The sequence below is a fragment of the Oncorhynchus mykiss genome, chromosome 8 (genome assembly GCF_013265735.2).
Source record: "Oncorhynchus mykiss isolate Arlee chromosome 8, USDA_OmykA_1.1, whole genome shotgun sequence".
Taxonomy (NCBI): domain Eukaryota; kingdom Metazoa; phylum Chordata; class Actinopteri; order Salmoniformes; family Salmonidae; genus Oncorhynchus; species Oncorhynchus mykiss.
In genome coordinates this window covers 50274881-50296806 of record NC_048572.1, presented here as the reverse complement: position 1 = coordinate 50296806, position 21926 = coordinate 50274881, and the positions used below count along the sequence as shown (strand labels likewise).

Genomic DNA, 21926 nt, shown 5'->3' with positions numbered 1-21926 from the left:
CATCTCATTAGTGGTGGTGAGACAAAAGACATTATGCCAGACGAATTTGCAATTGACTGCCCCACAAAAGCATGTGATGGTGAGTTGGGAATACAATCAGAAATGCTATTAGATGCTATGTTTTGCAATTGACTGCCATAGCCCCAAATAAAATAAAAAGTAAAAATTGGCTGTTAATGTGGGAGCAAGATGTACATATAGGGAGAAACATAATACTGTACCACAAGAGAAAGATACACTTAGAGTGCATTTGCCATTCTGGTAAAATGCCTTGTCTATTGTATAGGACAGGAAACCAAAGTAAGGCCGTGAGAGCATAGGACAGCTGGACATACCGAGGTCAGAGGGACACACAAAGGAGGGGGTCAGCTAAATTACCAACGGATGGACTATAGACATAGGGCATATATTTTTAGGACATGAAGAGAAGAGACACATAGTCTACTAGTCCTAATAAGGACAGACATACCAAAAGAACACACCAAGCTGAACTTAAGGGGCCCATAGGATAAGATGGGCATGTATTATTTTTGGGACATGAAGAGGTCCTGTCACCATTATAACTTGACTGAAAGCAGATATGGGCGTTATTGGGCGTGAACAAGCAGGATGCACAGATTGAAAGATAATGGTGGCAGATGGACTGAGGGAAGTAACTTCATTTGCATGTGGGATGGACTCATATGTTGTATGTGTATAAATCAGAGCCAGTGCTCTGGAAAAGTGTGTGTTCCGCGGACCATCTAGGCTTCTGATATGTTTGTATTAAAGGCCTATATTGAATTCACAAGTTCTTGTAAGTGTTATATTTTGTAACGATCCTCCACGCCATTAATTACATTCTTTTTTTTTCATATGGTTGAGGTCGCGAGAATTTTCATATATCAAAATGGGGTCGTGGGCCAAAAAGGTTTGGGAGGCCCTGGGCTAGCCCAAGGAAAAGAAGAAAGACACATCACAATCAATTTGTGAGAAGCCAGTCTCCACCTAGTGTGTGTGAAAGGTGTTCAATTTGGGAGGTGACCTCTAAATCATTCCTCTCTATTCATGAGAGCTGGTTTGGAAAGCTGTCACAGTTTTCACACTCAAGTAGCCTCAAAAGGACCATCCTGTCACACACGCACACACACACACACACACACACACACACACACACACACACACACACACACACACACACACACACACACACACACACACACACACACACACACAGGTAACTGCCCAAATAACAGAAACACCCATACAAAGTGTCTTAATAAGGTGTTGGGACACCACGATCCAGAACTGCTCCAATGTACCTTGGCATAAATTCTACAAGTGTCTGGAACACTATGGGACAGATGTGACACCCTAATTTGTTGATTTGTTTGATGGTGGTGGAAAACGCTGTCTCAAGCACCACTCCAGAATCTCCCATAAATGTTCAGCTGGGTTTAGATCCACTGAGCATATGGTTTACATCATTTTCATTCTCATCAAACCATTCAGTGACCACACGTGCCCTGTGGATAGGGGAATTGTCATCCTAGCCATGGTAGCCAAAATAATGGCCTGCCCAACATTTTTATACATGACCCTAAGCATGATGGGACGTTAATTAACTTGAGAATCACACCTGCTTGGAAGCCAGTGCTTCCAATACACTTTGTATCCCTCATTTACTCAAGTGTTTCCATTATTTTGGCAGTTACCTGTATGTGCACACACATACACATACACACACACACACACGTGCGAACACACTTTCTCTCCCTATCCTTTTTTTTTTATCTCCCTCCCTCCATCGGCGCTCCTCATAAGCTCATCCCGGAGATAAAAGCAGCATCTGTCCGTGTTCAAATGAGAAAGGCTGTATCAGGAAACAGCATTCAATCAATACTTGTGGTAATAGGCTTTTATTTCTAATGGAACGGTCAAATATCAAATACATAAAAACACATGCCTGAGCGCACCGAGAAATACACTCCGCTTTATTTTTTCAGCGTTAAGGTTGAGGGGAGTAAATTGGGGCCCATTATCCTGGCCGCTGTGCGTGTGTTTGTGTATGCGTGCTTATAAATACGCATATAAATGTGTGTGCGTGTGTGTCGTGTCTGTGTATACATGTTTGTGTGAGTATATAGGTGTGTGCGTGCTGTGCGTGTGTGTGGTTTACGGCATCTGTGTCTTGGTGTGTCTACCGTATGCTGTATAAACATGAGTGTGTTTGCTGGGCTGCTCCGCTTTAAAGGGAACATCTTGCCAGTGAAGGGTTGAGTGAGCAGAGGGATGAGCTAGGTGTCTGTGGACACGCTTTTAATGAGCTGCAATAAAGGCTGATGAGACCCTGAGTCGGAGAGACAGAGAGGGAGGGAAGGAGACAGAGGAAAAGGAGAAGAGAGGGGGAGGGGCAGAGAAAGAGAGAGATGGGGGCAGGAGAGGGGGGGAGATGGAGAAAGGGAGAGGGGGAGGAAGGGAAGAGGAAAAAAAAAAAGAGAGAAAAGGAGTTAAAAAAAGACGAGACAGACGGAGAGACAGAAAAAAGAAAGAGAGAATGAGAGAAGGGAGAGGAGCTCCCTTTGGGATTTCTGTTTCGGTTTCATACTTTCTCCTTCCATTGCCCTTCCATTGCCCTTCCCTCTCTTATGTTCTCTCCACCCTCTTCTCACTCCTTTAATCTCACCCTTACACCACCCCTCTACCGCCCCTTCCCCCTCTACCTCCCCTTCCCCCTCTACCTCCCCTTCCCCCTCTACCTCTCCTTCACCCTCTACCTCCCTCTCTACCTCCCCTTCCCCCTCTACCTCCCCTTCCCCCTCTACCTACCTCCCCTTCCCCCTCTACCTACCTCTCTACCTCCCCTTACCCCTCTACCTCCCCTTACCCTCTACCTCCCCTTCACCCTCTACCTCCCTCTCTACCTCCCCTTCCCCCTCTACCTCCCTCTCTTCCTCCCCTACCTCTCCTTCCCCCTCTACCTCCCCTTCCCCTCTACCTCCCCTTCCCCCTCTACCTCTCCTTCCCTCTTCACCTCCCCTTCCCCCTTCACCTCCCCTTCCCCCTTCACCTCCCCCCTACACCTCTCCTTCCCCCCTACCTCCCCTTCCCCCTCTACCTCCCTCTCTTCCTCCCCTTCCCCCTCTACCTCCCTCTCTTCCTCCCCTACCTCTCCTTCCCCCTCTACCTCTCCTTCCCCCTTCACCTCCCCTTCCCCTTCACCTCCCCTTCCCCTCTCCTTCCCCTTCTACCTCCCCTTCCCCCTCTACCTCCCTCTCTTCCTCCCCTACCTCTCCTTCCCCCTTCACCTCTCCCCTTCCCCCTCTACCCCCCTCTCTTCCTCCCCTACCTCTCCTTCCCCCTTCACCTCTCCTTCCCCCTTCACCTCTCCTTCCCCCTTCACCTCCCCTTCCCCCTCTACCTCCCCTTCCCCCTCTACCTCTCCTCCCCCCTTCACCTCTCCTTCCCCCTTCACCTCCCCTTCCCCCTTCACCTCCCCTTCCCCCTTCACCTCCCCTTCCCCCTTCACCTCCCCTTCCCCCTTCACCTCCCCTTCCCCCTTCACCTCCCCTTCCCCCTCTACCTCCCCTTCCCCCTCTACCTCTCCTTCCCCCTTCACCTCCCCTTCCCCCTTCACTTCCCCTTCCCCCTTCACCTCCCCTTCCCCCTTCACCTCCCCTTCCCCCTTCACCTCCCCTTCCCCCTCCACCTCCCCTTCCCCCTTCACCTCTCCTTCCCCCTTCACCTCCCCTTCCCCCTTCACCTCCCCTTCCCCCTTCACCTCCCCTTCCCCCTCCACCTCCCCTTCCCCCTTCACCTCTCCTTCCCCCTTCACCTCCCCTTCCCCCTTCACTTCCCCTTCCCCCTTCACTTCCCCTTCCCCCTTCACCTCCCCTTCCCCCTTCACCTCTCCTTCCCCCTTCACCTCTCCTTCCCCCTTCACCTCCCCTTCCCCCTTCACCTCCCCTTCCCCTCTCCCCTGTCTCCAGGGATTTGGAGGTGTGTAGTCCGCGAGAAATCCGTGGCCCAGCAATTTACAGATTTTCCAAATTCGATCTATGAATCCTATCAGTCTGGTTTTGACCTCACCACCCGTATAAAAGTCACTAATGCCTTATTACTTGTTATTACTTATTACCACGACACTCTCTCTATACTAATGCCTTATTACTTGTTATTACTTATTACCACGACACTCTCTCTATACTAATGCCTTATTACTTGTTATTACTTATTACCACGACACTCTCTCTATACTAATGCCTTATTACTTGTTATTACTTATTACAACGACACTCTCTCTATACTAATGCTTCTCAATTTAAGCTCAGCTTTTGACTATCACATTCTCATCAGGCGCCTAGAGACAAATGTTGCTCTTCAAGGTCAGGAGCACTCTTGGTTTCCCTCCCATCTGTCAGACAGACTCCAATTTGTGCAATTAGATAATGAATCCTCGCCCATAACCAGTGTCAGATTCGGCGTACCTGAAGGGTCGGTTTAGGGAGCATTATAGTTTTCATTGCACATGTTACCCCTAGGAGATGTAATTTACAAAATCAAAATCAATTTTCATCGTTATGCTGATGATACTCAACTATTAAATATTAAACTTGCAGAACCTACATTTCATACAAAACATAAAATATTATTATTTAACAACCCCATTGTTAAAATAGACGGCGCGCTCTTACACTTGACCGCTCTCTCCTTCAACACCCACATGAAAAACCTTTCCAGAGGAACCTTAATTTACCGATGTCGTACTGGCCACCCACACCAGTGGTGGGTTTGGCACCGAAACGAGAACGCATAAGCTGAAAAGAACCCCATACGTACTGTAAAATAGGGTGGCGGATCTATGATGTTATGGAGCTGTTTTGTTTCCACTGGTCCCGGGGCCCCTTTTTTTTTACCCAGTACAAGGACATTTTAGCCAAAAACCTGGTTTCCTCTGCTAGGAGGATGAACCTTGCTAGTACAACTAGGCTTGGGTCGCTATACCGTTTATACCGTATGCCGGGGTATATCGGAATACAGACAGTATGATTTTCAAAACAGGGGTGCGTGCTACGCCACTGCTTATGACTAACGATAAGTTAAGTGTAACTATAGTACATCTAAGATGTGTCAAATGAATTGTGTCCACCTCAGGGCTCCAGCTATGCATTTGATTTGCTAACTTGCTAGCTAATTGGCTAGATGTCAAGATCAAGCTTCTTGACTACAGCAGAAACATTCAATCCCATCATGTATCAAGGTTCCTGTTGCCTAAATTGTTTTGTCCCCCCACCCCCCCAAGAAATACACAATAACAATTATAATACTTCATTATTTTCTAAATAAATAGCGGCCCTACTTCCGGTAATACCGTATACCCTGGTATAATACTGAAACGGTATGAAAATCTAGATACTGCCCAAACCCTAAGCACAATTACTAAGCACAACAATTCAACAACTTTGGGAGGGCAAGCATGCCAAATAAGTTATGCAATTGAAGCCAAAAAAGCACAGTCAAAGAGGAGAATAATTACTCTGTCAAGGAAACTTTTTTTTTTTCTTTCTTAAGAATTAGAGGCATAATAAGACAAAATAAACCTTTGTCAAAAGCAGTGCACTATATACAGTAGAGAATAGGGTGCCATTTGGGACAGACTGCCTGTAAGCTCTACAACAATCAGGGAAATTAACAATTAGGCATGGCGCTACACCACGAGGCACAATTAGGCCAGGCGCTACACCACGTGGCACAATTAGGCCAGGCGCTACACCACGAGGCACAATTAGGCCAGGCGCTACACCACGAGGCACAATTAGGCCAGGCGCTACACCACGAGGCACAATTAGGCCAGGCGCTACACCACGTGGCACAATTAGGCCAGGCGCTACACCACGAGGCACAATTAGGCCAGGCGCTACACCACGAGGCACAATTAGGCCAGGCGCTACACCACGTGGCACAATTAGGCCAGGCGCTACACCACGAGGCACAATTAGGCCAGGCGCTACACCACGAGGCACAATTAGGCCAGGTGCTACACCACGAGCCACAATTAGGCCAGGCGCTACACCACGAGGTGCCTGCATTTTGTCCTTACCCAGAGAGAGGTGAGATACAGGGAGCGTTACAAAAGGAAGAGACAGAAGACAGTTTCTTTACCTCTCTCACATGTACCTCTTTCTCCCTACAGCAAGGCTGACACAGAACAGTCAATACCTTGCTAGCTACTTTGCCTTTGTCTTATGCAGGCCTGTAATCTGAAGGCCATGTACTGTCAAGGAAATGTATTTTGTTGTTGAAAGAATTAGAGGCATAATAAGACAAAATAAACCTCTGAGGTGTTTGAATCCTTTAACTGTAATGTGATTTGTGGATTCAAACAACGTATTTACATTGTGTGTGTGTGTGTGTGTCCGTGTGTGTGTGCATGTGTCCTTACCACACTCCTTCTTGGGCTCATCGGAGCGGTCCTTGCAGTCCTTGACGTTGTCACACACCTTAGCGCTGTCGATACACTCTCCGTTCTTACACAGGAACTTCAGGGGCCCCTCACACTTAGTGGCTGTTGCAGGAAGAGAGACGGGGAAATAGTTTTACTACAGACAGGTAGCCAGGAAGACATACACAGAGAAGCAGTCAGACAGACACAGACAGACAGACAAAAGGTCAGCCAGACATAAATCCAGCCAGTCAGGAAGTTGGCCAAGCAGCCAGCCAGCCAGCCAGATACATAAATAGACAGACAGAGGCAGCCAGCCAGCCAGTCAAACAACCAGACAGATAACCAGCCAAACAGACGGCCATCCAGACATCCAGCCCGAAATCCAGCCAGCCAACCAGCCACACACACACAGCCAGCCAGCTATCCAGTCATCCACCCAGCCAGCGAGACATTCAGTCATCCATCCAGCCAGCCACAGACAGACATGTGACCGATATCCTGCCCCGAGATGGAGGCCAGAGTAGAACGGCCAGAGTGGAGCCGAGTCCACCACCCCAGTCGCTATTAATTCCCTAGCCCAGACATGAAACTGCCTTCCTACCGTTGACACAGCCTGACTCGTCACTCTGGTCAGGACAGTCGTGGACCTTGTTACACTGCTTGGTGCCGTGGATACAGGAGCCGTCCCCACACTGGAATTCATCTGGGCGGCACGTCAGCAGAGCTATAGCACACACACATCCACACACATGGACATACCCACACACAAACGGACATACCCACACACACACACACACACACACACACACGGACATACCCACACACACACGGACATACCCACACACACGGACATACCCACATGCATTCATGCGCACAGATACACACACGGACCCACACACACAGGATGGAGAGAGAGTTGGATGAAACTAGGCTACAGGTAAAGAGGAGGAGATCTATAAAACAACATACAGTTTCTCCTATATTCATTTCTATTCATTATGAAAATGTATGCACTCACTACTACTGTAAGTCGCCCTGGATAAGAGCGTCTGCTAAATGACGTAAATGTACATTTAGCAGCGGTGGGATCTGATTAAGGCCCACTAATCTAGTGCTGCGCCACCACGAAAACACACTCTCATACACAGGCCAGACTGCGGCTGGGGAATGCCTCTCCACATTATTTAATCATACTGTAGATTCTGTACCAATAGTAGAATCCGATAGCTCAGAGTGGCTTTGCAACACAACAACAGAGTTGTGGGTGGCTGTTTTTCTCCTATCATTGTTTAATCTTCATTTGTCTTTCCTTAAAAAAGGTTGGTTGAACAGGACCTCGATGTAACACCCTGCATGGACAGGAATCGAGCTAGGGGAAACACTGCATTGTGGGTTGGATTCCTGTATATGGGCAACACACAGAGAATACAGTTTACACATACAGTACACTGTCCTACTACTGAATGTACTACAAGTAACTCAATGGATATGTGTGCTACATCGTAATATAACAACAGTGTAGCTTGAACTCGTTCTGACATGACTTACTTTTGGAATATGTGCGTATTGGTATTGAATAGCTAGATATTGCTGCACTGTTGGAGCGTGAAACATAACCATTTCGCTGCACCTGCGACAACATCCGCGAAACGGTGTACGCCACCACTAAACTTCCTGGGGCCAAAAGGGACACACAGAGACAAAGCGATGTCATTCGCCCTAGCTCTGGCGTTCTTGTCAAAACTGAAGATCTCATTATTATTCAAAAGCCTGGGCCACATAACAGTGAATAATATATATACATGTGTGAGTTACCAGTCACTTTGAATAATGCTACAAGCCAGTGATTGTGTGGTGGGCCAAAAGCGCCACAGAGACACAGCGAGCGATATGATCGTTCTCCCCCGGCCCTGGCATTCTCGTCAAACCCGAGACCTCGATATTATTCAAGGGCTTTTAAACACTCAAGGACATTAATGGGTTGCCTAGCAACTAGGGCTGGTCATAGCTGCGTGAAGTAAGGGTCCTGAGGGTACTGTAGCACCCCCTGAAAAAGCTGGGTTAAATATAAATATGATTATTTTTTTTTAAAGTCCTGAATTGGCGGAACGATATACAGTAGTTGTCTGTAGCGCAGGCAAAATACACTTTCAGCCACTAGATGTGAAATGATACGATGACTTTGAGGTTAAAGTGCAGACTATCAGCTTTCATTTGAGGGTATTTTTGAGGTATATTTTCATCCATATCGGGTGAACCGTTTAGAAATTACAGCACTTTTTCTGCATAGTCCTCCTCATTTTAAGGGACCAAAAGTATTGGGACAAATTCACTTATGTGTGTATTAAAGCAGTCAAAAATGTATTCCGCGCACACAAGTATTACATCAAGATTGTGACTCTACAAACTTTTTGGATGCATTTGCTGTTTGGTTTGGTTGTATTTTCATATTATTTTGTTCCCATTAGAAATGAATGGTAAATAATGTATTGTGTCATTTTAGAGTCACTTTTATTGTAAATAAGAATAGAATATGTTTCTAAACACTTCTACGTTCATTTGGATGCTACCAGGATTACGGATCATCCTGAATGAATTGTTAATAACGATGAGGGAAAAAGTTACAGGTGCACAAAAATCATACCCCCTTAAAACTGCGAACCGCCCCTGTTATTGTAATTGTGAGAATTGAGTCATCTGGTATTGCCCCCTTCTAGCTTGTTTCTGGTCACAGTGGCTTAAAAATCACAATAGTCACTTAAAACAAACCCTACAAATAGCACCGCTGGACGATTTGCAAAGCCATAGTCAATAAATGAATGTAATAATAATCTTAGCAAAAATATTTGTCTTAATTTACAATCTGTGAATACCATTAGAAATCAGAATTGATGCAAGACATCCCAGCACAGTTGAAAAATCGAACGCAAATGGTAATAAAGAAGGGGGGGTCTGCGGACATAGGTGGGATTGGCTGAGATTAGCTGAGGGCTGGGATTAAAAAGTCATGATCTGTAATAGTTAAGACCGAAAACACCATGTCTACCATGTAAAGTGCCTTCGTAAAGTATTCAGATCCCTTGACTTTTTCCACATATTGTTAGGTTACTGCCTTATTCTAAAATGTATGTACATAGTTTTTCCCCTTCATCCATCGACATAATGACAAAGCAGAAACTGATTTTTAGACATTTTTGCTAATTTATGAAAAACAAAAAAATAATTATAATATCACATTTACGTAAGTATTCAGACCGTTTACTCAGTGCTTTTTTGAAGCACCTTTGGCAGCGATTACAGGCTTGAGTCTTCTTGGGTATGACGCTACAAGCTTGTCTCTGTTTGGGAAGTTTTTCCCATTCTTCTCTGCAGATCCTCTCCAGCTTTGGATGGCGAGTGTTACTACACAGCTATTTTCAGGTCTCTCTAGAGACGTTCGATCGGGTTCAAGTCTGGCTCTGGCTGGGTCACTCAAGGACATTCAGAGACTTGTCCCAAAGCCAGTCCTGCATTGTCTTGGCTGTGTGCTTAGGGCCGTTGTCCTGTTGGAAGGTAAACCTTCGCCCCAGTCTGAGGTCCTGAGCACTCTGGAGCAGGTTTTCATCAAGGATCTCTCTGTACTTTGCTCCGTTCATCTTCGCCTCGATCCTGACTAGTCTCCCAGTCCTTGCCGCTGAAAAACATCCCCACAGCATGATGTTGCCACCACCATGCTTCACCGCTGGGATGGTGCCAAGTTTCCTCTAGAAGTGAAGCTTGGCATTCAGGCCAAAGAGTTCAATCTTGGTTTCATCAGACCAGAGAATCTGGTTTCTCATGGTCTGAGAGTCTTTAGGTACATTTTGGCAAACTCAAAGCAGGCTGTTATGTGCCTTTTACTGAGGAGGGGCTACCGTCTGGCCACTCTACCATAAAGGCCTGATTGGTGGAGTGCTGTAGAGATGGTTGTCCTTCTGGAAGGTTCTCCCATCTCCACAGAGGAACTCTAGAGCTCTGTCAGAGTGAGCATTTGTTTCTTGGGTCACCTCACTGACCAAGGCACTTCTCCCCTGATTGCTCAGTTTGGCCGGGCGGCCAGCTCCAGGAAGAGTCTTGGTGGTTCCAAAATTCTTCCATTTAAGAATGATGGAGGCCACTGTGTTCTTGGAGACCTTCAATTCTGCAGAATTGTTTTGTACCCTTCCCCAGATCTGTGCCGCGACACAATCCTGTCTCGGAGCTCTACTGACAATTCCTTCAACCTCATGGCTTGGTTTTTGCTCTGACATGCACTGTCAACTGTGGGACCTTATATAGACAGATGTGTGCCTTTCCAAATCATGTCCAATTAATTGAATTTACCACAGGTGGACTCCAATCAAGTTGTAGAAACATCTCAAGGATGATCAATGGAAACAGGATGCACCTGAGCTCAATTTCGAGTCACATAGCAAAGGGTCTGAACACTTACTTAAATAAGGTATTTGTTTTTTATTTTTTATTATTTTGCAAAAATAAAAACCTGTTTTCGCTTTGTCATTATGAGGTATTGTGTGTAGATCTCTGATATTTTTTTGTATTTAATCCATTTTAGAATAAGGCTGTAATGTAACAAAATGTGGAAAAAGTCAAGGGGTCTGAATATTTTCCAACGGCACTGTACCTTTTCATGTATATATCAAACTATATTTATGTCATTTAATACTGTGTATAAAAGTATAATGTATGTAAAATATATGAATAATGTATAAAAAACACAAATAAATAAAATAATGTTACTTTTGTCCTCGGAAAAGTGTGGATGGGCCAATAATAATAATATTAAATAATTACATAAAAATGTAAACACGTGACTGCCTGCTTGACACTGTCTTAGCCAGTTGCGCCACCGAAAAGGTACCAATTCGATAGCGAAGAGGAAACAGTTTAAACTGGGGAGTGAGGTTACGGTACCATTTTGTTCTGTTACACATGTCTGTATATGAGTTTTGCTCTGAATTTGAGTGTTTTTGCATGCATGTATGTGTATGTACAGGTGTGTTCACACTGTACTTAGCTTGAGGAGCAGCACAAAACTGAGCCGTTGCTATGGTTACCCAAACAGGCAGAGCAGGGGCAGCGAGGAGCGGTAGACAGACAGAGACAAGCAGCTAACTAATGGAGGAAATTACTGCAGCGAGGAGCGGGAGACAGACAGAGACAAGCAGCTAAGTAATGGAGGAAATTACTGCAGCGAGGAGCGGGAGACAGACAGAGACAAGCAGCTAACTAATGGGGGAAGTTACTGCAGTGAGGAGCGGGAGACAGACAGAGACAAGCAGCTAACTAATGGGGGAAGTTACTGCAGTGAGGAGCGGGAGACAGACAGAGACAAGCAGCTAACTAATGGGGGAAGTTACTGCAGTGAGGAGCGGGAGACAGACAGAGACAAGCAGCTAACTAATGGGGGAAGTTACTGCAGTGAGGAGCGGGAGACAGACAGAGACAAGCAGCTAACTAATGGGGGAAGTTACTGCAGTGAGGAGCGGGAGACAGACAGAGACAAGCAGCTAACTAATGGGGGAAGTTACTGCAGCGAGGAGCGGGAGACAGACAGAGACAAGCAGCTAACTAATGGGGGAAGTTACTGCAGCGAGGAGCGGGAGACAGACAGAGACAAACAGCTAACTAATGGGGGAAGTTACTGCAGCGAGGAGCGGGAGACAGACAGAGACAAGCAGCTAACTAATGGGGGAAGTTACTGCAGTGAGGAGCGGGAGACAGACAGAGACAAGCAGCTAACTAATGGGGGAAGTTACTGCAGTGAGGAGCGGGAGACAGACAGAGACAAGCAGCTAACTAATGGGGGAAGTTACTGCAGCGAGGAGCGGGAGACAGACAGAGACAAGCAGCTAACTAATGGGGGAAGTTACTGCAGCGAGGAGCGGGAGACAGACAGAGACAAAGAGCTAACTAATGGGGGAAGTTACTGCAGTGAGGAGCGGGAGACAGACAGAGACAAGCAGCTAACTAATGGGGGAAGTTACTGCAGTGAGGAGCGGGAGACAGACAGAGACAAGCAGCTAACTAATGGGGGAAGTTAGTGCAGCGAGGAGCGGGAGACAGACAGAGACAAGCAGCTAACTAATGGGGGAAGTTACTGCAGCGAGGAGCGGGAGACAGACAGAGACAAACAGCTAACTAATGGGGGAAGTTACTGCAGTGAGGAGCGGGAGACAGACAGAGACAAGCAGCTAAGTAATGGGGGAAGTTACTGCAGCGAGGAGCGGGAGACAGACAGAGACAAGCAGCTAACTAATGGGGGAAGTTACTGCAGCGAGGAGCGGGAGACAGACAGAGACAAGCAGCTAACTAATGGGGGAAGTTACTGCAGTGAGGAGCGGAAGACAGACAGAGACAAGCAGCTAACTAATGGGGGAAGTTACTGCAGTGAGGAGCGGGAGACAGACAGAGACAAGCAGCTAACTAATGGGGGAAGTTAATGCAGCGAGGAGCGGGAGACAGACAGAGACAAGCAGCTAACTAATGGGGGAAGTTACTGCAGCGAGGAGCGGGAGACAGACAGAGACAAGCAGCTAACTAATGGGGGAAGTTACTGCAGTGAGGAGCGGGAGACAGACAGAGACAAGCAGCTAACTAATGGGGGAAGTTACTGCAGCGAGGAGCGGGAGACAGACAGAGACAAGCAGCTAACTAATGGGGGAAGTTACTGCAGCGAGGAGCGGGAGACAGACAGAGACAAGCAGCTAACTAATGGGGGAAGTTACTGCAGCGAGGAGCGGGAGACAGACAGAGACAAGCAGCTAACTAATGGGGGAAGTTACTGCAGTGAGGAGCGGGAGACAGACAGAGACAAGCAGCTAACTAATGGGGGAAGTTACTGCAGCGAGGAGCGGGAGACAGACAGAGACAAGCAGCTAACTAATGGGGGAAGTTACTGCAGTGAGGAGCGGGAGACAGACAGAGACAAGCAGCTAACTAATGGGGGAAGTTACTGCAGCGAGGAGCGGGAGACAGACAGAGACAAGCAGCTAACTAATGGGGGAAGTTACTGCAGCGAGGAGCGGGAGACAGACAGAGACAAGCAGCTAACTAATGGGGGAAGTTACTGCAGTGAGGAGCGGGAGACAGACAGAGACAAGCAGCTAACTAATGGGGGAAGTTACTGCAGTGAGGAGCGGGAGACAGACAGAGACAAGCAGCTAACTAATGGGGGAAGTTACTGCAGTGAGGAGCGGGAGACAGACAGAGACAAGCAGCTAACTAATGGGGGAAGTTACTGCAGTGAGGAGCGGGAGACAGACAGAGACAAGCAGCTAACTAATGGGGGAAGTTACTGCAGCGAGGAGCGGTAGACAGACAGAGACAAGCAGCTAACTAATGGGGGAAGTTACTGCAGTGAGGAGCGGGAGACAGACAGAGACAAGCAGCTAACTAATGGGGGAAGTTACTGCAGCGAGGAGCGGGAGACAGACAGAGACAAGCAGCTAACTAATGGGGGAAGTTACTGCAGTGAGGAGCGGGAGACAGACAGAGACAAGCAGCTAACTAATGGGGGAAGTTACTGCAGCGAGGAGCGGGAGACAGACAGAGACAAGCAGCTAACTAATGGGGGAAGTTACTGCAGTGAGGAGCGGGAGACAGACAGAGACAAGCAGCTAACTAATGGGGGAAGTTACTGCAGCGAGGAGCGGGAGACAGACAGAGACAAGCAGCTAACTAATGGGGGAAGTTACTGCAGTGAGGAGCGGGAGACAGACAGAGACAAGCAGCTAACTAATGGGGGAAGTTACTGCAGCGAGGAGCGGGAGACAGACAGAGACAAGCAGCTAACTAATGGGGGAAGTTACTGCAGTGAGGAGCGGGAGACAGACAGAGACAAGCAGCTAACTAATGGGGGAAGTTACTGCAGTGAGGAGCGGGAGACAGACAGAGACAAGCAGCTAACTAATGGGGGAAGTTACTGCAGCGAGGAGCGGGAGACAGACAGAGACAAGCAGCTAACTAATGGGGGAAGTTACTGCAGTGAGGAGCGGGAGACAGACAGAGACAAGCAGCTAACTAATGGGGGAAGTTACTGCAGTGAGGAGCGGGAGACAGACAGAGACAAGCAGCTAACTAATGGGGGAAGTTACTGCAGTGAGGAGCGGGAGACAGACAGAGACAAGCAGCTAACTAATGGGGGAAGTTACTGCAGTGAGGAGCGGGAGACAGACAGAGACAAGCAGCTAACTAATGGGGGAAGTTACTGCAGCGAGGAGCGGGAGACAGACAGAGACAAGCAGCTAACTAATGGGGGAAGTTACTGCAGTGAGGAGCGGGAGACAGACAGAGACAAGCAGCTAACTAATGGGGGAAGTTACTGCAGTGAGGAGCGGGAGACAGACAGAGACAAGCAGCTAACTAATGGGGGAAGTTACTGCAGCGAGGAGCGGGAGACAGACAGAGACAAGCAGCTAACTAATGGGGGAAGTTACTGCAGTGAGGAGCGGGAGACAGACAGAGACAAGCAGCTAACTAATGGGGGAAGTTACTGCAGCGAGGAGCGGGAGACAGACAGAGACAAGCAGCTAACTAATGGGGGAAGTTACTGCAGTGAGGAGCGGGAGACAGACAGAGACAAGCAGCTAACTAATGGGGGAAGTTACTGCAGTGAGGAGCGGGAGACAGACAGAGACAAGCAGCTAACTAATGGGGGAAGTTACTGCAGCGAGGAGCGGGAGACAGACAGAGACAAGCAGCTAACTAATGGGGGAAGTTACTGCAGTGAGGAGCGGGAGACAGACAGATACAAGCAGCTAACTAATGGGGGAAGTTACTGCAGTGAGGAGCGGGAGACAGACAGAGACAAGCAGCTAACTAATGGGGGAAGTTACTGCAGTGAGGACAGGACTTGAACGTCGGTCGTGGGTGTGTGTAGGACTTGGGCTTAAATGTAATGCCCATGCAGGACTCTACATAGATAGAATGTCACATTGGTTGCGTGTTGTGTTTGTCTGTTAGCCCATGGTTTAGAAATGCTGGCGTGAATACGGGATAAGTCTGAGGCTGGAGCTTAGGAGAGCCTGAGGCTAAGAATAATGCAGTGCAATAAGGCTTAACATGTATCTAAGAGAGAAAGAAACCCATTTCCATTGACTTACGACAATCCGCCTCGTCCGATTTATCCTTGCAGTCCGGATCCCCGTCACATTTCCACGCCAGCCTCACACACTCCCCGTTGGCGCACCGAAACTCCTCCACCGTACAGTTCATCCTGCGTCGCGATTGCGACCCTTCACTCCCACAACGCTCCGGCCACTCGTCAGAGCCATCTGGGCAGTCTGGGTCGCCGTCACAGCTCCACATGACAGGCACGCACTCTGAGGTGTTGCAGCGGAACTCGTGCGGACCGCAGGTGGTCGTTGGCGAGTGGCGGGAGGAGCATTTTAGTTCGTCGGAGCCGTCGTCGCAGTCGTCATCGCCGTCGCACACGTAGACAGGTGCCAGGCACTTGCGGTTGGCACACTGGAATTCGCTTTTCGGGCAGGACTTGGCGTCTAGATGAGAAGAGGGGAGGGAGAGAGGGAGAGAGAGGTCAGCTAGAGGTCAGCTAGAGTGAGAAAGTCAACTGCTGATCGTGATATAAGGCACACAACAAGACAGAAATACCTAGCGCACACACCTCCGCTCCATGGTAGACCTCTATCTCTCTATTCTCTCGCTCTCTCACAGTCAAGAGTCAGAGAATTACAGACATCCCATCACTCCTACAGTCTCTGGTTGTGTCCCAAATGACACCCTATTCCCTATGTAGTGCACTGCTTTTAACCAGAGCCCTAGGGGCCGTTGTCAAAAGTAGTGCAGTACATAATAGGGTGTCACTTGGGACACACTTCTTTATCTCAGAAAACTCACTGAGAGCGGAGCTTTGATATTCATATAGGCTGCTGCTCTCGCCCTGGGTTTATTCTTAAAGGGGGTTTAGGTCTGGGCTATGTTCATTAGGGCCCATCTTAGGGCCCAATATTTGATTTGAAAATTAGCCTTTTTTATTACCTCCCTGTTTCACTTCGGTTTGGATAATTGTTTCCCGTTTCATCCCTAATGAACACGACTCTGGGTTGCTGTCTTAAGCATTCTGTTCTGTGTGACAAATTACAGGAGGGGGGAAATACAGCATGCAAATAAAATGTCATTCGTCAAATGGAGACATTTCATTTAGGATTTTAGTGACTAATTTCCACCCGCAGAGTTTAAACAGGGTGTGAGTGTGTTTGTGTGTATGTGCGCGTGCCCGCCCACTGGTACATCCGTACGTATGTTGACTCGACGTTGTTTCCACATTATTTCAATGGTGCACTGTATCAATGTCGATAACATTGATAACATTGAGCATTTTTTTAATCTTGCCTTTAACCAAGCATTTAAAGGCATAGCTTCAACGTTGAGTTAATCCCACATCGAATTAATGTTCATTCACAACTGTATCTCAACCATTAACACTAGAACTGCTAAAAGCAGTCAGTTTCACTGCTCATCAACGTCATTTTGTTATTACTCTGCCATTTTAAAGATATGCCCCCTTCCGTCCTTGGCTTTTCCTAAATAAGTCTATATAACACAATGCCGTTGTTAGAATCGTAATATCACAAACAGAACTGGAGTTATAACCAGTTTTAGGAGGGCATGTCATTATTTAAATGGTTTTCCATTGTTGGCCACTCCTCCTCCCGACAGTAGGGCCTGCTCTGCTCCTCCTCCCGACAGTAGAGCCTGCTCTGCTCCTCCTCCCGACAGTAGAGCCTGCTCTGCTCCTCCTCCCGACAGTAGAGCCTGCTCTGCTCCTCCTCCCAACAGTAGAGCCTGCTCTGCTCCTCCTCCCGACAGTAGAGCCTGCTCTGCTCCTCCTCCCGACAGTAGGGCCTGCTCTGCTCCTCCTCCCGACAGTAGAGCCTGCTCTGCTCCTCCTCCCGACAGTAGGGCCTGCTCTGCTCCTCCTACCGACAGTGGGGCCTGCTCTGCTCCTCCTCCCGACAGTAGAGCCTGCTCTGCTCCTCCTACCGACAGTAGGGCCTGCTCTGCTCCTCCTCTCGACAGTAGAGCCTGCTCTGCTCCTCCTCCCGACAGTAGGACCTGCTCTGCTCCTCCTACCGACAGTAGAGCCTGCTCTGCTCCTCCTCCCGACAGTAGAGCCTGCTCTGCTCCTCCTACCGACAGTAGGGCCTGCTCTGCTTCTCCTCCCGACAGTAGGGCCTGCTCTGCTCCTCCTCCCGACAGTAGGGCCTGCTCTGCTCCTCCTCCCGACAGTAGGGCCTGCTCTGCTCCTCCTCCCGACAGTAGGGCCTGCTCTGCTCCTCCTCCCGACATTGGAAGTGCCCAGTTGATAATCCCCCTAATAATTGCCCTCGAAACTGAACCTAAACTATACCGAAACTAATTTCACACATACAACAAAATATGAAATAAACGAGGTAAAGTATGATGTGGGAGAAAGGGAGAATGGGTGAGTTGTTGAGCGAGGGGAAGCGAACAATGCCTAATGATGTAATCACCAATTGTGAATGAAGAACAGGGCGGGCCATTCTATTGCATTGGTATACTCTAATCATAATCTCTAAATGGTATGTACCCTATATCAGTCCACCAATCCAAGTAGTCTACTCTGGCCTACTTGGATGGCACGGCTGTACTCTGTGAAAGGAGGCTCCCGTCGCTCCCGTTGCTGTGTACTTGGCTGCTATCAACTCACACATGTTGTTCAAGCAGTGCATCGAGAACACCGTGCCCAGTCTGGCATATGGGCTATTTAAGGGACATATGAGGGCCAAGGCAGCAGCAAAGATACCACGCGAGCCTTTGCACGAGCCAAATTGCACACAGCTTCCAAGGAGGAGACAGTGCCAGGTGGCCAGATGCACAAAGAACAGAACCCAAGACATCTGTGTAACCTGCAAGCGACATGTTTGTGGGAAGAGTGTCAAGCAAGTCAGAGTGGCAAAGATTTCTGTCAGCTGTTAGGGCAAGGGATAACCGCTAAATGAAATGCAACTGATGTCATTGCGTGAATACGCAGACCATGTAAGCACGAGCTGACAACAATTGACTATTTTTGACTGCTGTCATATTGACACTTACAGTTGAAGTTGGAAGTTTACATACACCTTTGCAAAATACATTTAAAGTCAGTTTTTCACCATTCCTGACATTTAATTAGAGTAAAAATTCCCTGTCTTAGGTCAGTTAGGATCCCCACTTTATTTTAAGATTGTGAAATGTCAGAATAATAGTAGAGACAGTGGTTTATTTCAGCTATTATTTCTTTCATCACATTCCCAGTGGGTCAGAAGTGTACATACACTCAATTAGTATTTGGTAGCACTGCCTTTAAATTGTTTAACTTGGATCAAATGTTTCTGGTAGCCTTCCACAAGCTTCCCACAATAAGTTGGGTGATTTTTGGCTCATTCCTCCTGACAGAGCTGGTGTAACTAGGTCAGGTTTGTAGGCCTCCTTGCTCGCACACACTTTTATAGTTCTGCCCACACATTTTCTATGGGATTGAGGTCAGGGCTTTGTTATGGCTACTCCAATACCTTGACTTTGTTGTCCTTAAGCCATTTTGCCACAACTTTGGAAGTATGCTTGGGGTCATTGTCCATTTGGAAGACCAATTTGCGACCAAGCTTTAACTTCCTGACTGACGTCTTGAGATGTTGCTTCAATATATCCACATCATTTTTATCCTCATGACGCCATCTATTTTGTGAAGTGCACCAGTCCCTCCTGCAGCAAAGCAACCACACAACATGATGCTGCCACCCCCGTGCATCACGATTGGGGTGGTGTTCTTCGGCTTGCAAGCAATCCCCTTTTTCCTCCAAACATAATGATGGCCAAACAGTTCTATTTTTGTTTCATCAGACCAGAGGACATTTCTCCAAAAAGTATGATCTTTGTCCCAATGTGCAGTTGCAAACCGTAGTCTGGCTTTTTTATGGTGGTTTTGGAGCAGTGGCTTCTTCCTTGCTGAGCGGCCTTTCAGGTTATGTCAATTTAGGACTCGTTTTACTATGGATATAGATACTTTGTACCTGTTTCCTCCAGCATCTTCACAAGGTCCTTTGCTGTTGTTCTGGGATTGATTTGCACTTTTCGCACCAAAGCACGTTCATCTCTAGGAGATAAAAACGTGTCTCCTTCCTGAGTGGTATGACGGCTGCGTGGTCCCATGGTGTTTATACTTGTGTACTATTGTTTGTACAGATGAACTTGGTACCTTCAGGCATTTGGAAATTGTTCCCAAGGATGAACCAGACTTGTGGAGGTCTACAATGTTTTTTCTGAGATCTTGGCTGATTTCCTGGCAATTGGAGGTACACCTCCAATTGATTCAAATGATGTCAATTAGCCTATCAGAAGCTTCTAAAGCCATGCCATCATTTTCTGGAATTTTCCAAGCTATTTAAAGGCACAGTCAACTTAGTGTATGTAAACTTCTGACCCACTGGAATTGTGATACAGTGAATTATAAGTGAAATAATCTGTCTGTAAACAATTGTTGGAAAAATGACTTGTGTCATGCACAAAGTAGATATCCTAACCGACATGCCAAAACTAAAGTTTGTTAGCAAGACATCTGTGGAGTGGTTGAAAAATGAGTTTTAATGGCTCCAACCTCTGTGTATGTAAACTTCTGACTTCAACTGTATATTCATTATAATGCCCTTATTGCTATTGTGCTGATTTTCACTATTTATCTAGCACACTTGGCGCTTATAGTGATGTTTAGGCTACTGATGTTTTCATCTTTTTACTTTGCCTTTTGCCGACCATGCGTCTTTGTGGTTGGGGTATTTATTTGTATTTATTTTTTTACAAAAAATAAGCTGTTTACGTGTTGTATGTATAAAAGGTTTTAGGTGGTGTTTTTACATATAGCCTACAGTAACAAACTAATGAAAATGCTATTTTCTTATTTGAAAAAAAATATCATTATATTCTAATATTACCTAACAGCTTCATGAACACAACCAAACTATTATTTTAGCAATAGCATACATGAGGTTTGCAGACGACACAACAGTGGTAGGCAGTGGTAAACTGATCACTGACAACGACGAGACAGCCTATAGGGAGGAGGTCAGAGACCTGGCCAGGTGGTGCCAGAATAACAACCTATACCTCAACGTAACCAAGACTAAGGAGATGATTGTGGACCACAGGAAAAGGAGGACCGAGCACCCCCCCCCATTCTCACTGACGGGGCTGTAGTGGAGCAGGTTGAGAGCTTCAAGTTCCTTGGTGTCCACATCACCAACAAACTAGAATGGTCCAAACACACCAAGACAGTCGTGAAGAGGGCACGACAAAGCCTATTCCCCCTCAGGAGACTAAAAAGATTTGGCATGGGTCCTGAGATCCTCAAAAGGTTCTCCAGCTGCAACATCGAGAGCATCTTGACTGGTTGCATCACTACCTGGTATGGCAACTGCTCGGCCTCTGACCGCAAGCCACTACAGAGGGTAGTGCGTAAGTTCCAGTACATCACTGGGGCTAAGCTGCCTGCCATCCAGGACCTCTACACCAGGCGGTTTCAGAGGAAGGCCCTAAAAATTGTCAAAGACCCCATCCACCCCAGTCATAGACTGTTCTCTCTACTGCCACATGGCAAGCGGTACCCCCCCCCCCCCACCTCTCTTTTAAGCTGCTGATACTCTCTGTTTATCATATATGCATAGTCACTTTAACCATATCTACATGTACATACTACCTCAATTGGCCCGAACAACCAGTGCTCCCACACATTGGCTAACCGGGCTAACTGCATTGCATTCCCACCACCCACCTCCCGCCAAGCACTCTTTTACATTACTGCTACTCTCTGTATTTGATGAACTGTATTAATTACACTATTCGAATGTTGCAGTCAGAATGACTGCTGGTTAGCTTGAAGAGGGGTCCCTCGAGGCCCAGCGGTTCTAGTGTTAGAGAACATTGAAATAACATCTGTTCCCATTGAGTTAAGTCTGGTTAAGGGCCTACTTTATTATGACAATCTTAGTGATACTGGCAAGAGCAGTGTGCGGGTTTTTCATTCCTCAAAGATTTCATTGGGTTATTCCCACGCACCTGCAACAAGCCAATTCAGATGTGCGAGTGCTGTTATTTTCTCACGCTGTTATTTTCTCAATACATGACTTGCTTTTTCAGAGTAGGCTTACCAGACCATTACCAGTAGCTAAAGAAGAGAGAATCAAAGAGAGACTTATTTTTTCATTCTAATAACCGCTTATTATCAAGCTGACTGCTGTAAATTAACCTCCTCTGGCAGAATGTGGGAACAGAACACCATGATCATCTTGTTTATTATACCCATATGTGCAAATCACCATGTGTGTTCCATTACACACACACACACACACACACACACACACACAAACACTGCTTAATGAATTCATTTAGCTAAGGCCCCAGATGAGGATTATCACACACTAAACTACACCCGCTGCACCACTGATAGAAACAGAAAATCAAATCATAT

At 47.1% G+C, this 21926-nt stretch overlaps 1 protein-coding gene across 3 annotated transcripts in view; it reads right to left on the bottom strand.

Moving 5' to 3' along the window:
• The window catches only part of LOC110530017 (low-density lipoprotein receptor-related protein 8), a 189962-nt gene that overhangs the window by 39519 nt on the left and 128517 nt on the right, over nt 1–21926 (bottom strand). For all 3 annotated transcript variants that reach the window (XR_005052891.1, XM_036985560.1, XM_036985561.1), the window contains 3 exons: nt 15547–15942; nt 7026–7148; nt 6422–6544 (listed from right to left, as the gene is read on the bottom strand). Coding sequence is in view for 2 of the 3 variants with exons in the window: in XM_036985560.1 (XP_036841455.1) it covers nt 6422–6544; nt 7026–7148; nt 15547–15942 (642 nt within the window). In the remaining variant the exon portion in view is untranslated. The remainder of the gene's footprint in view (nt 1–6421; nt 6545–7025; nt 7149–15546; nt 15943–21926) is intronic.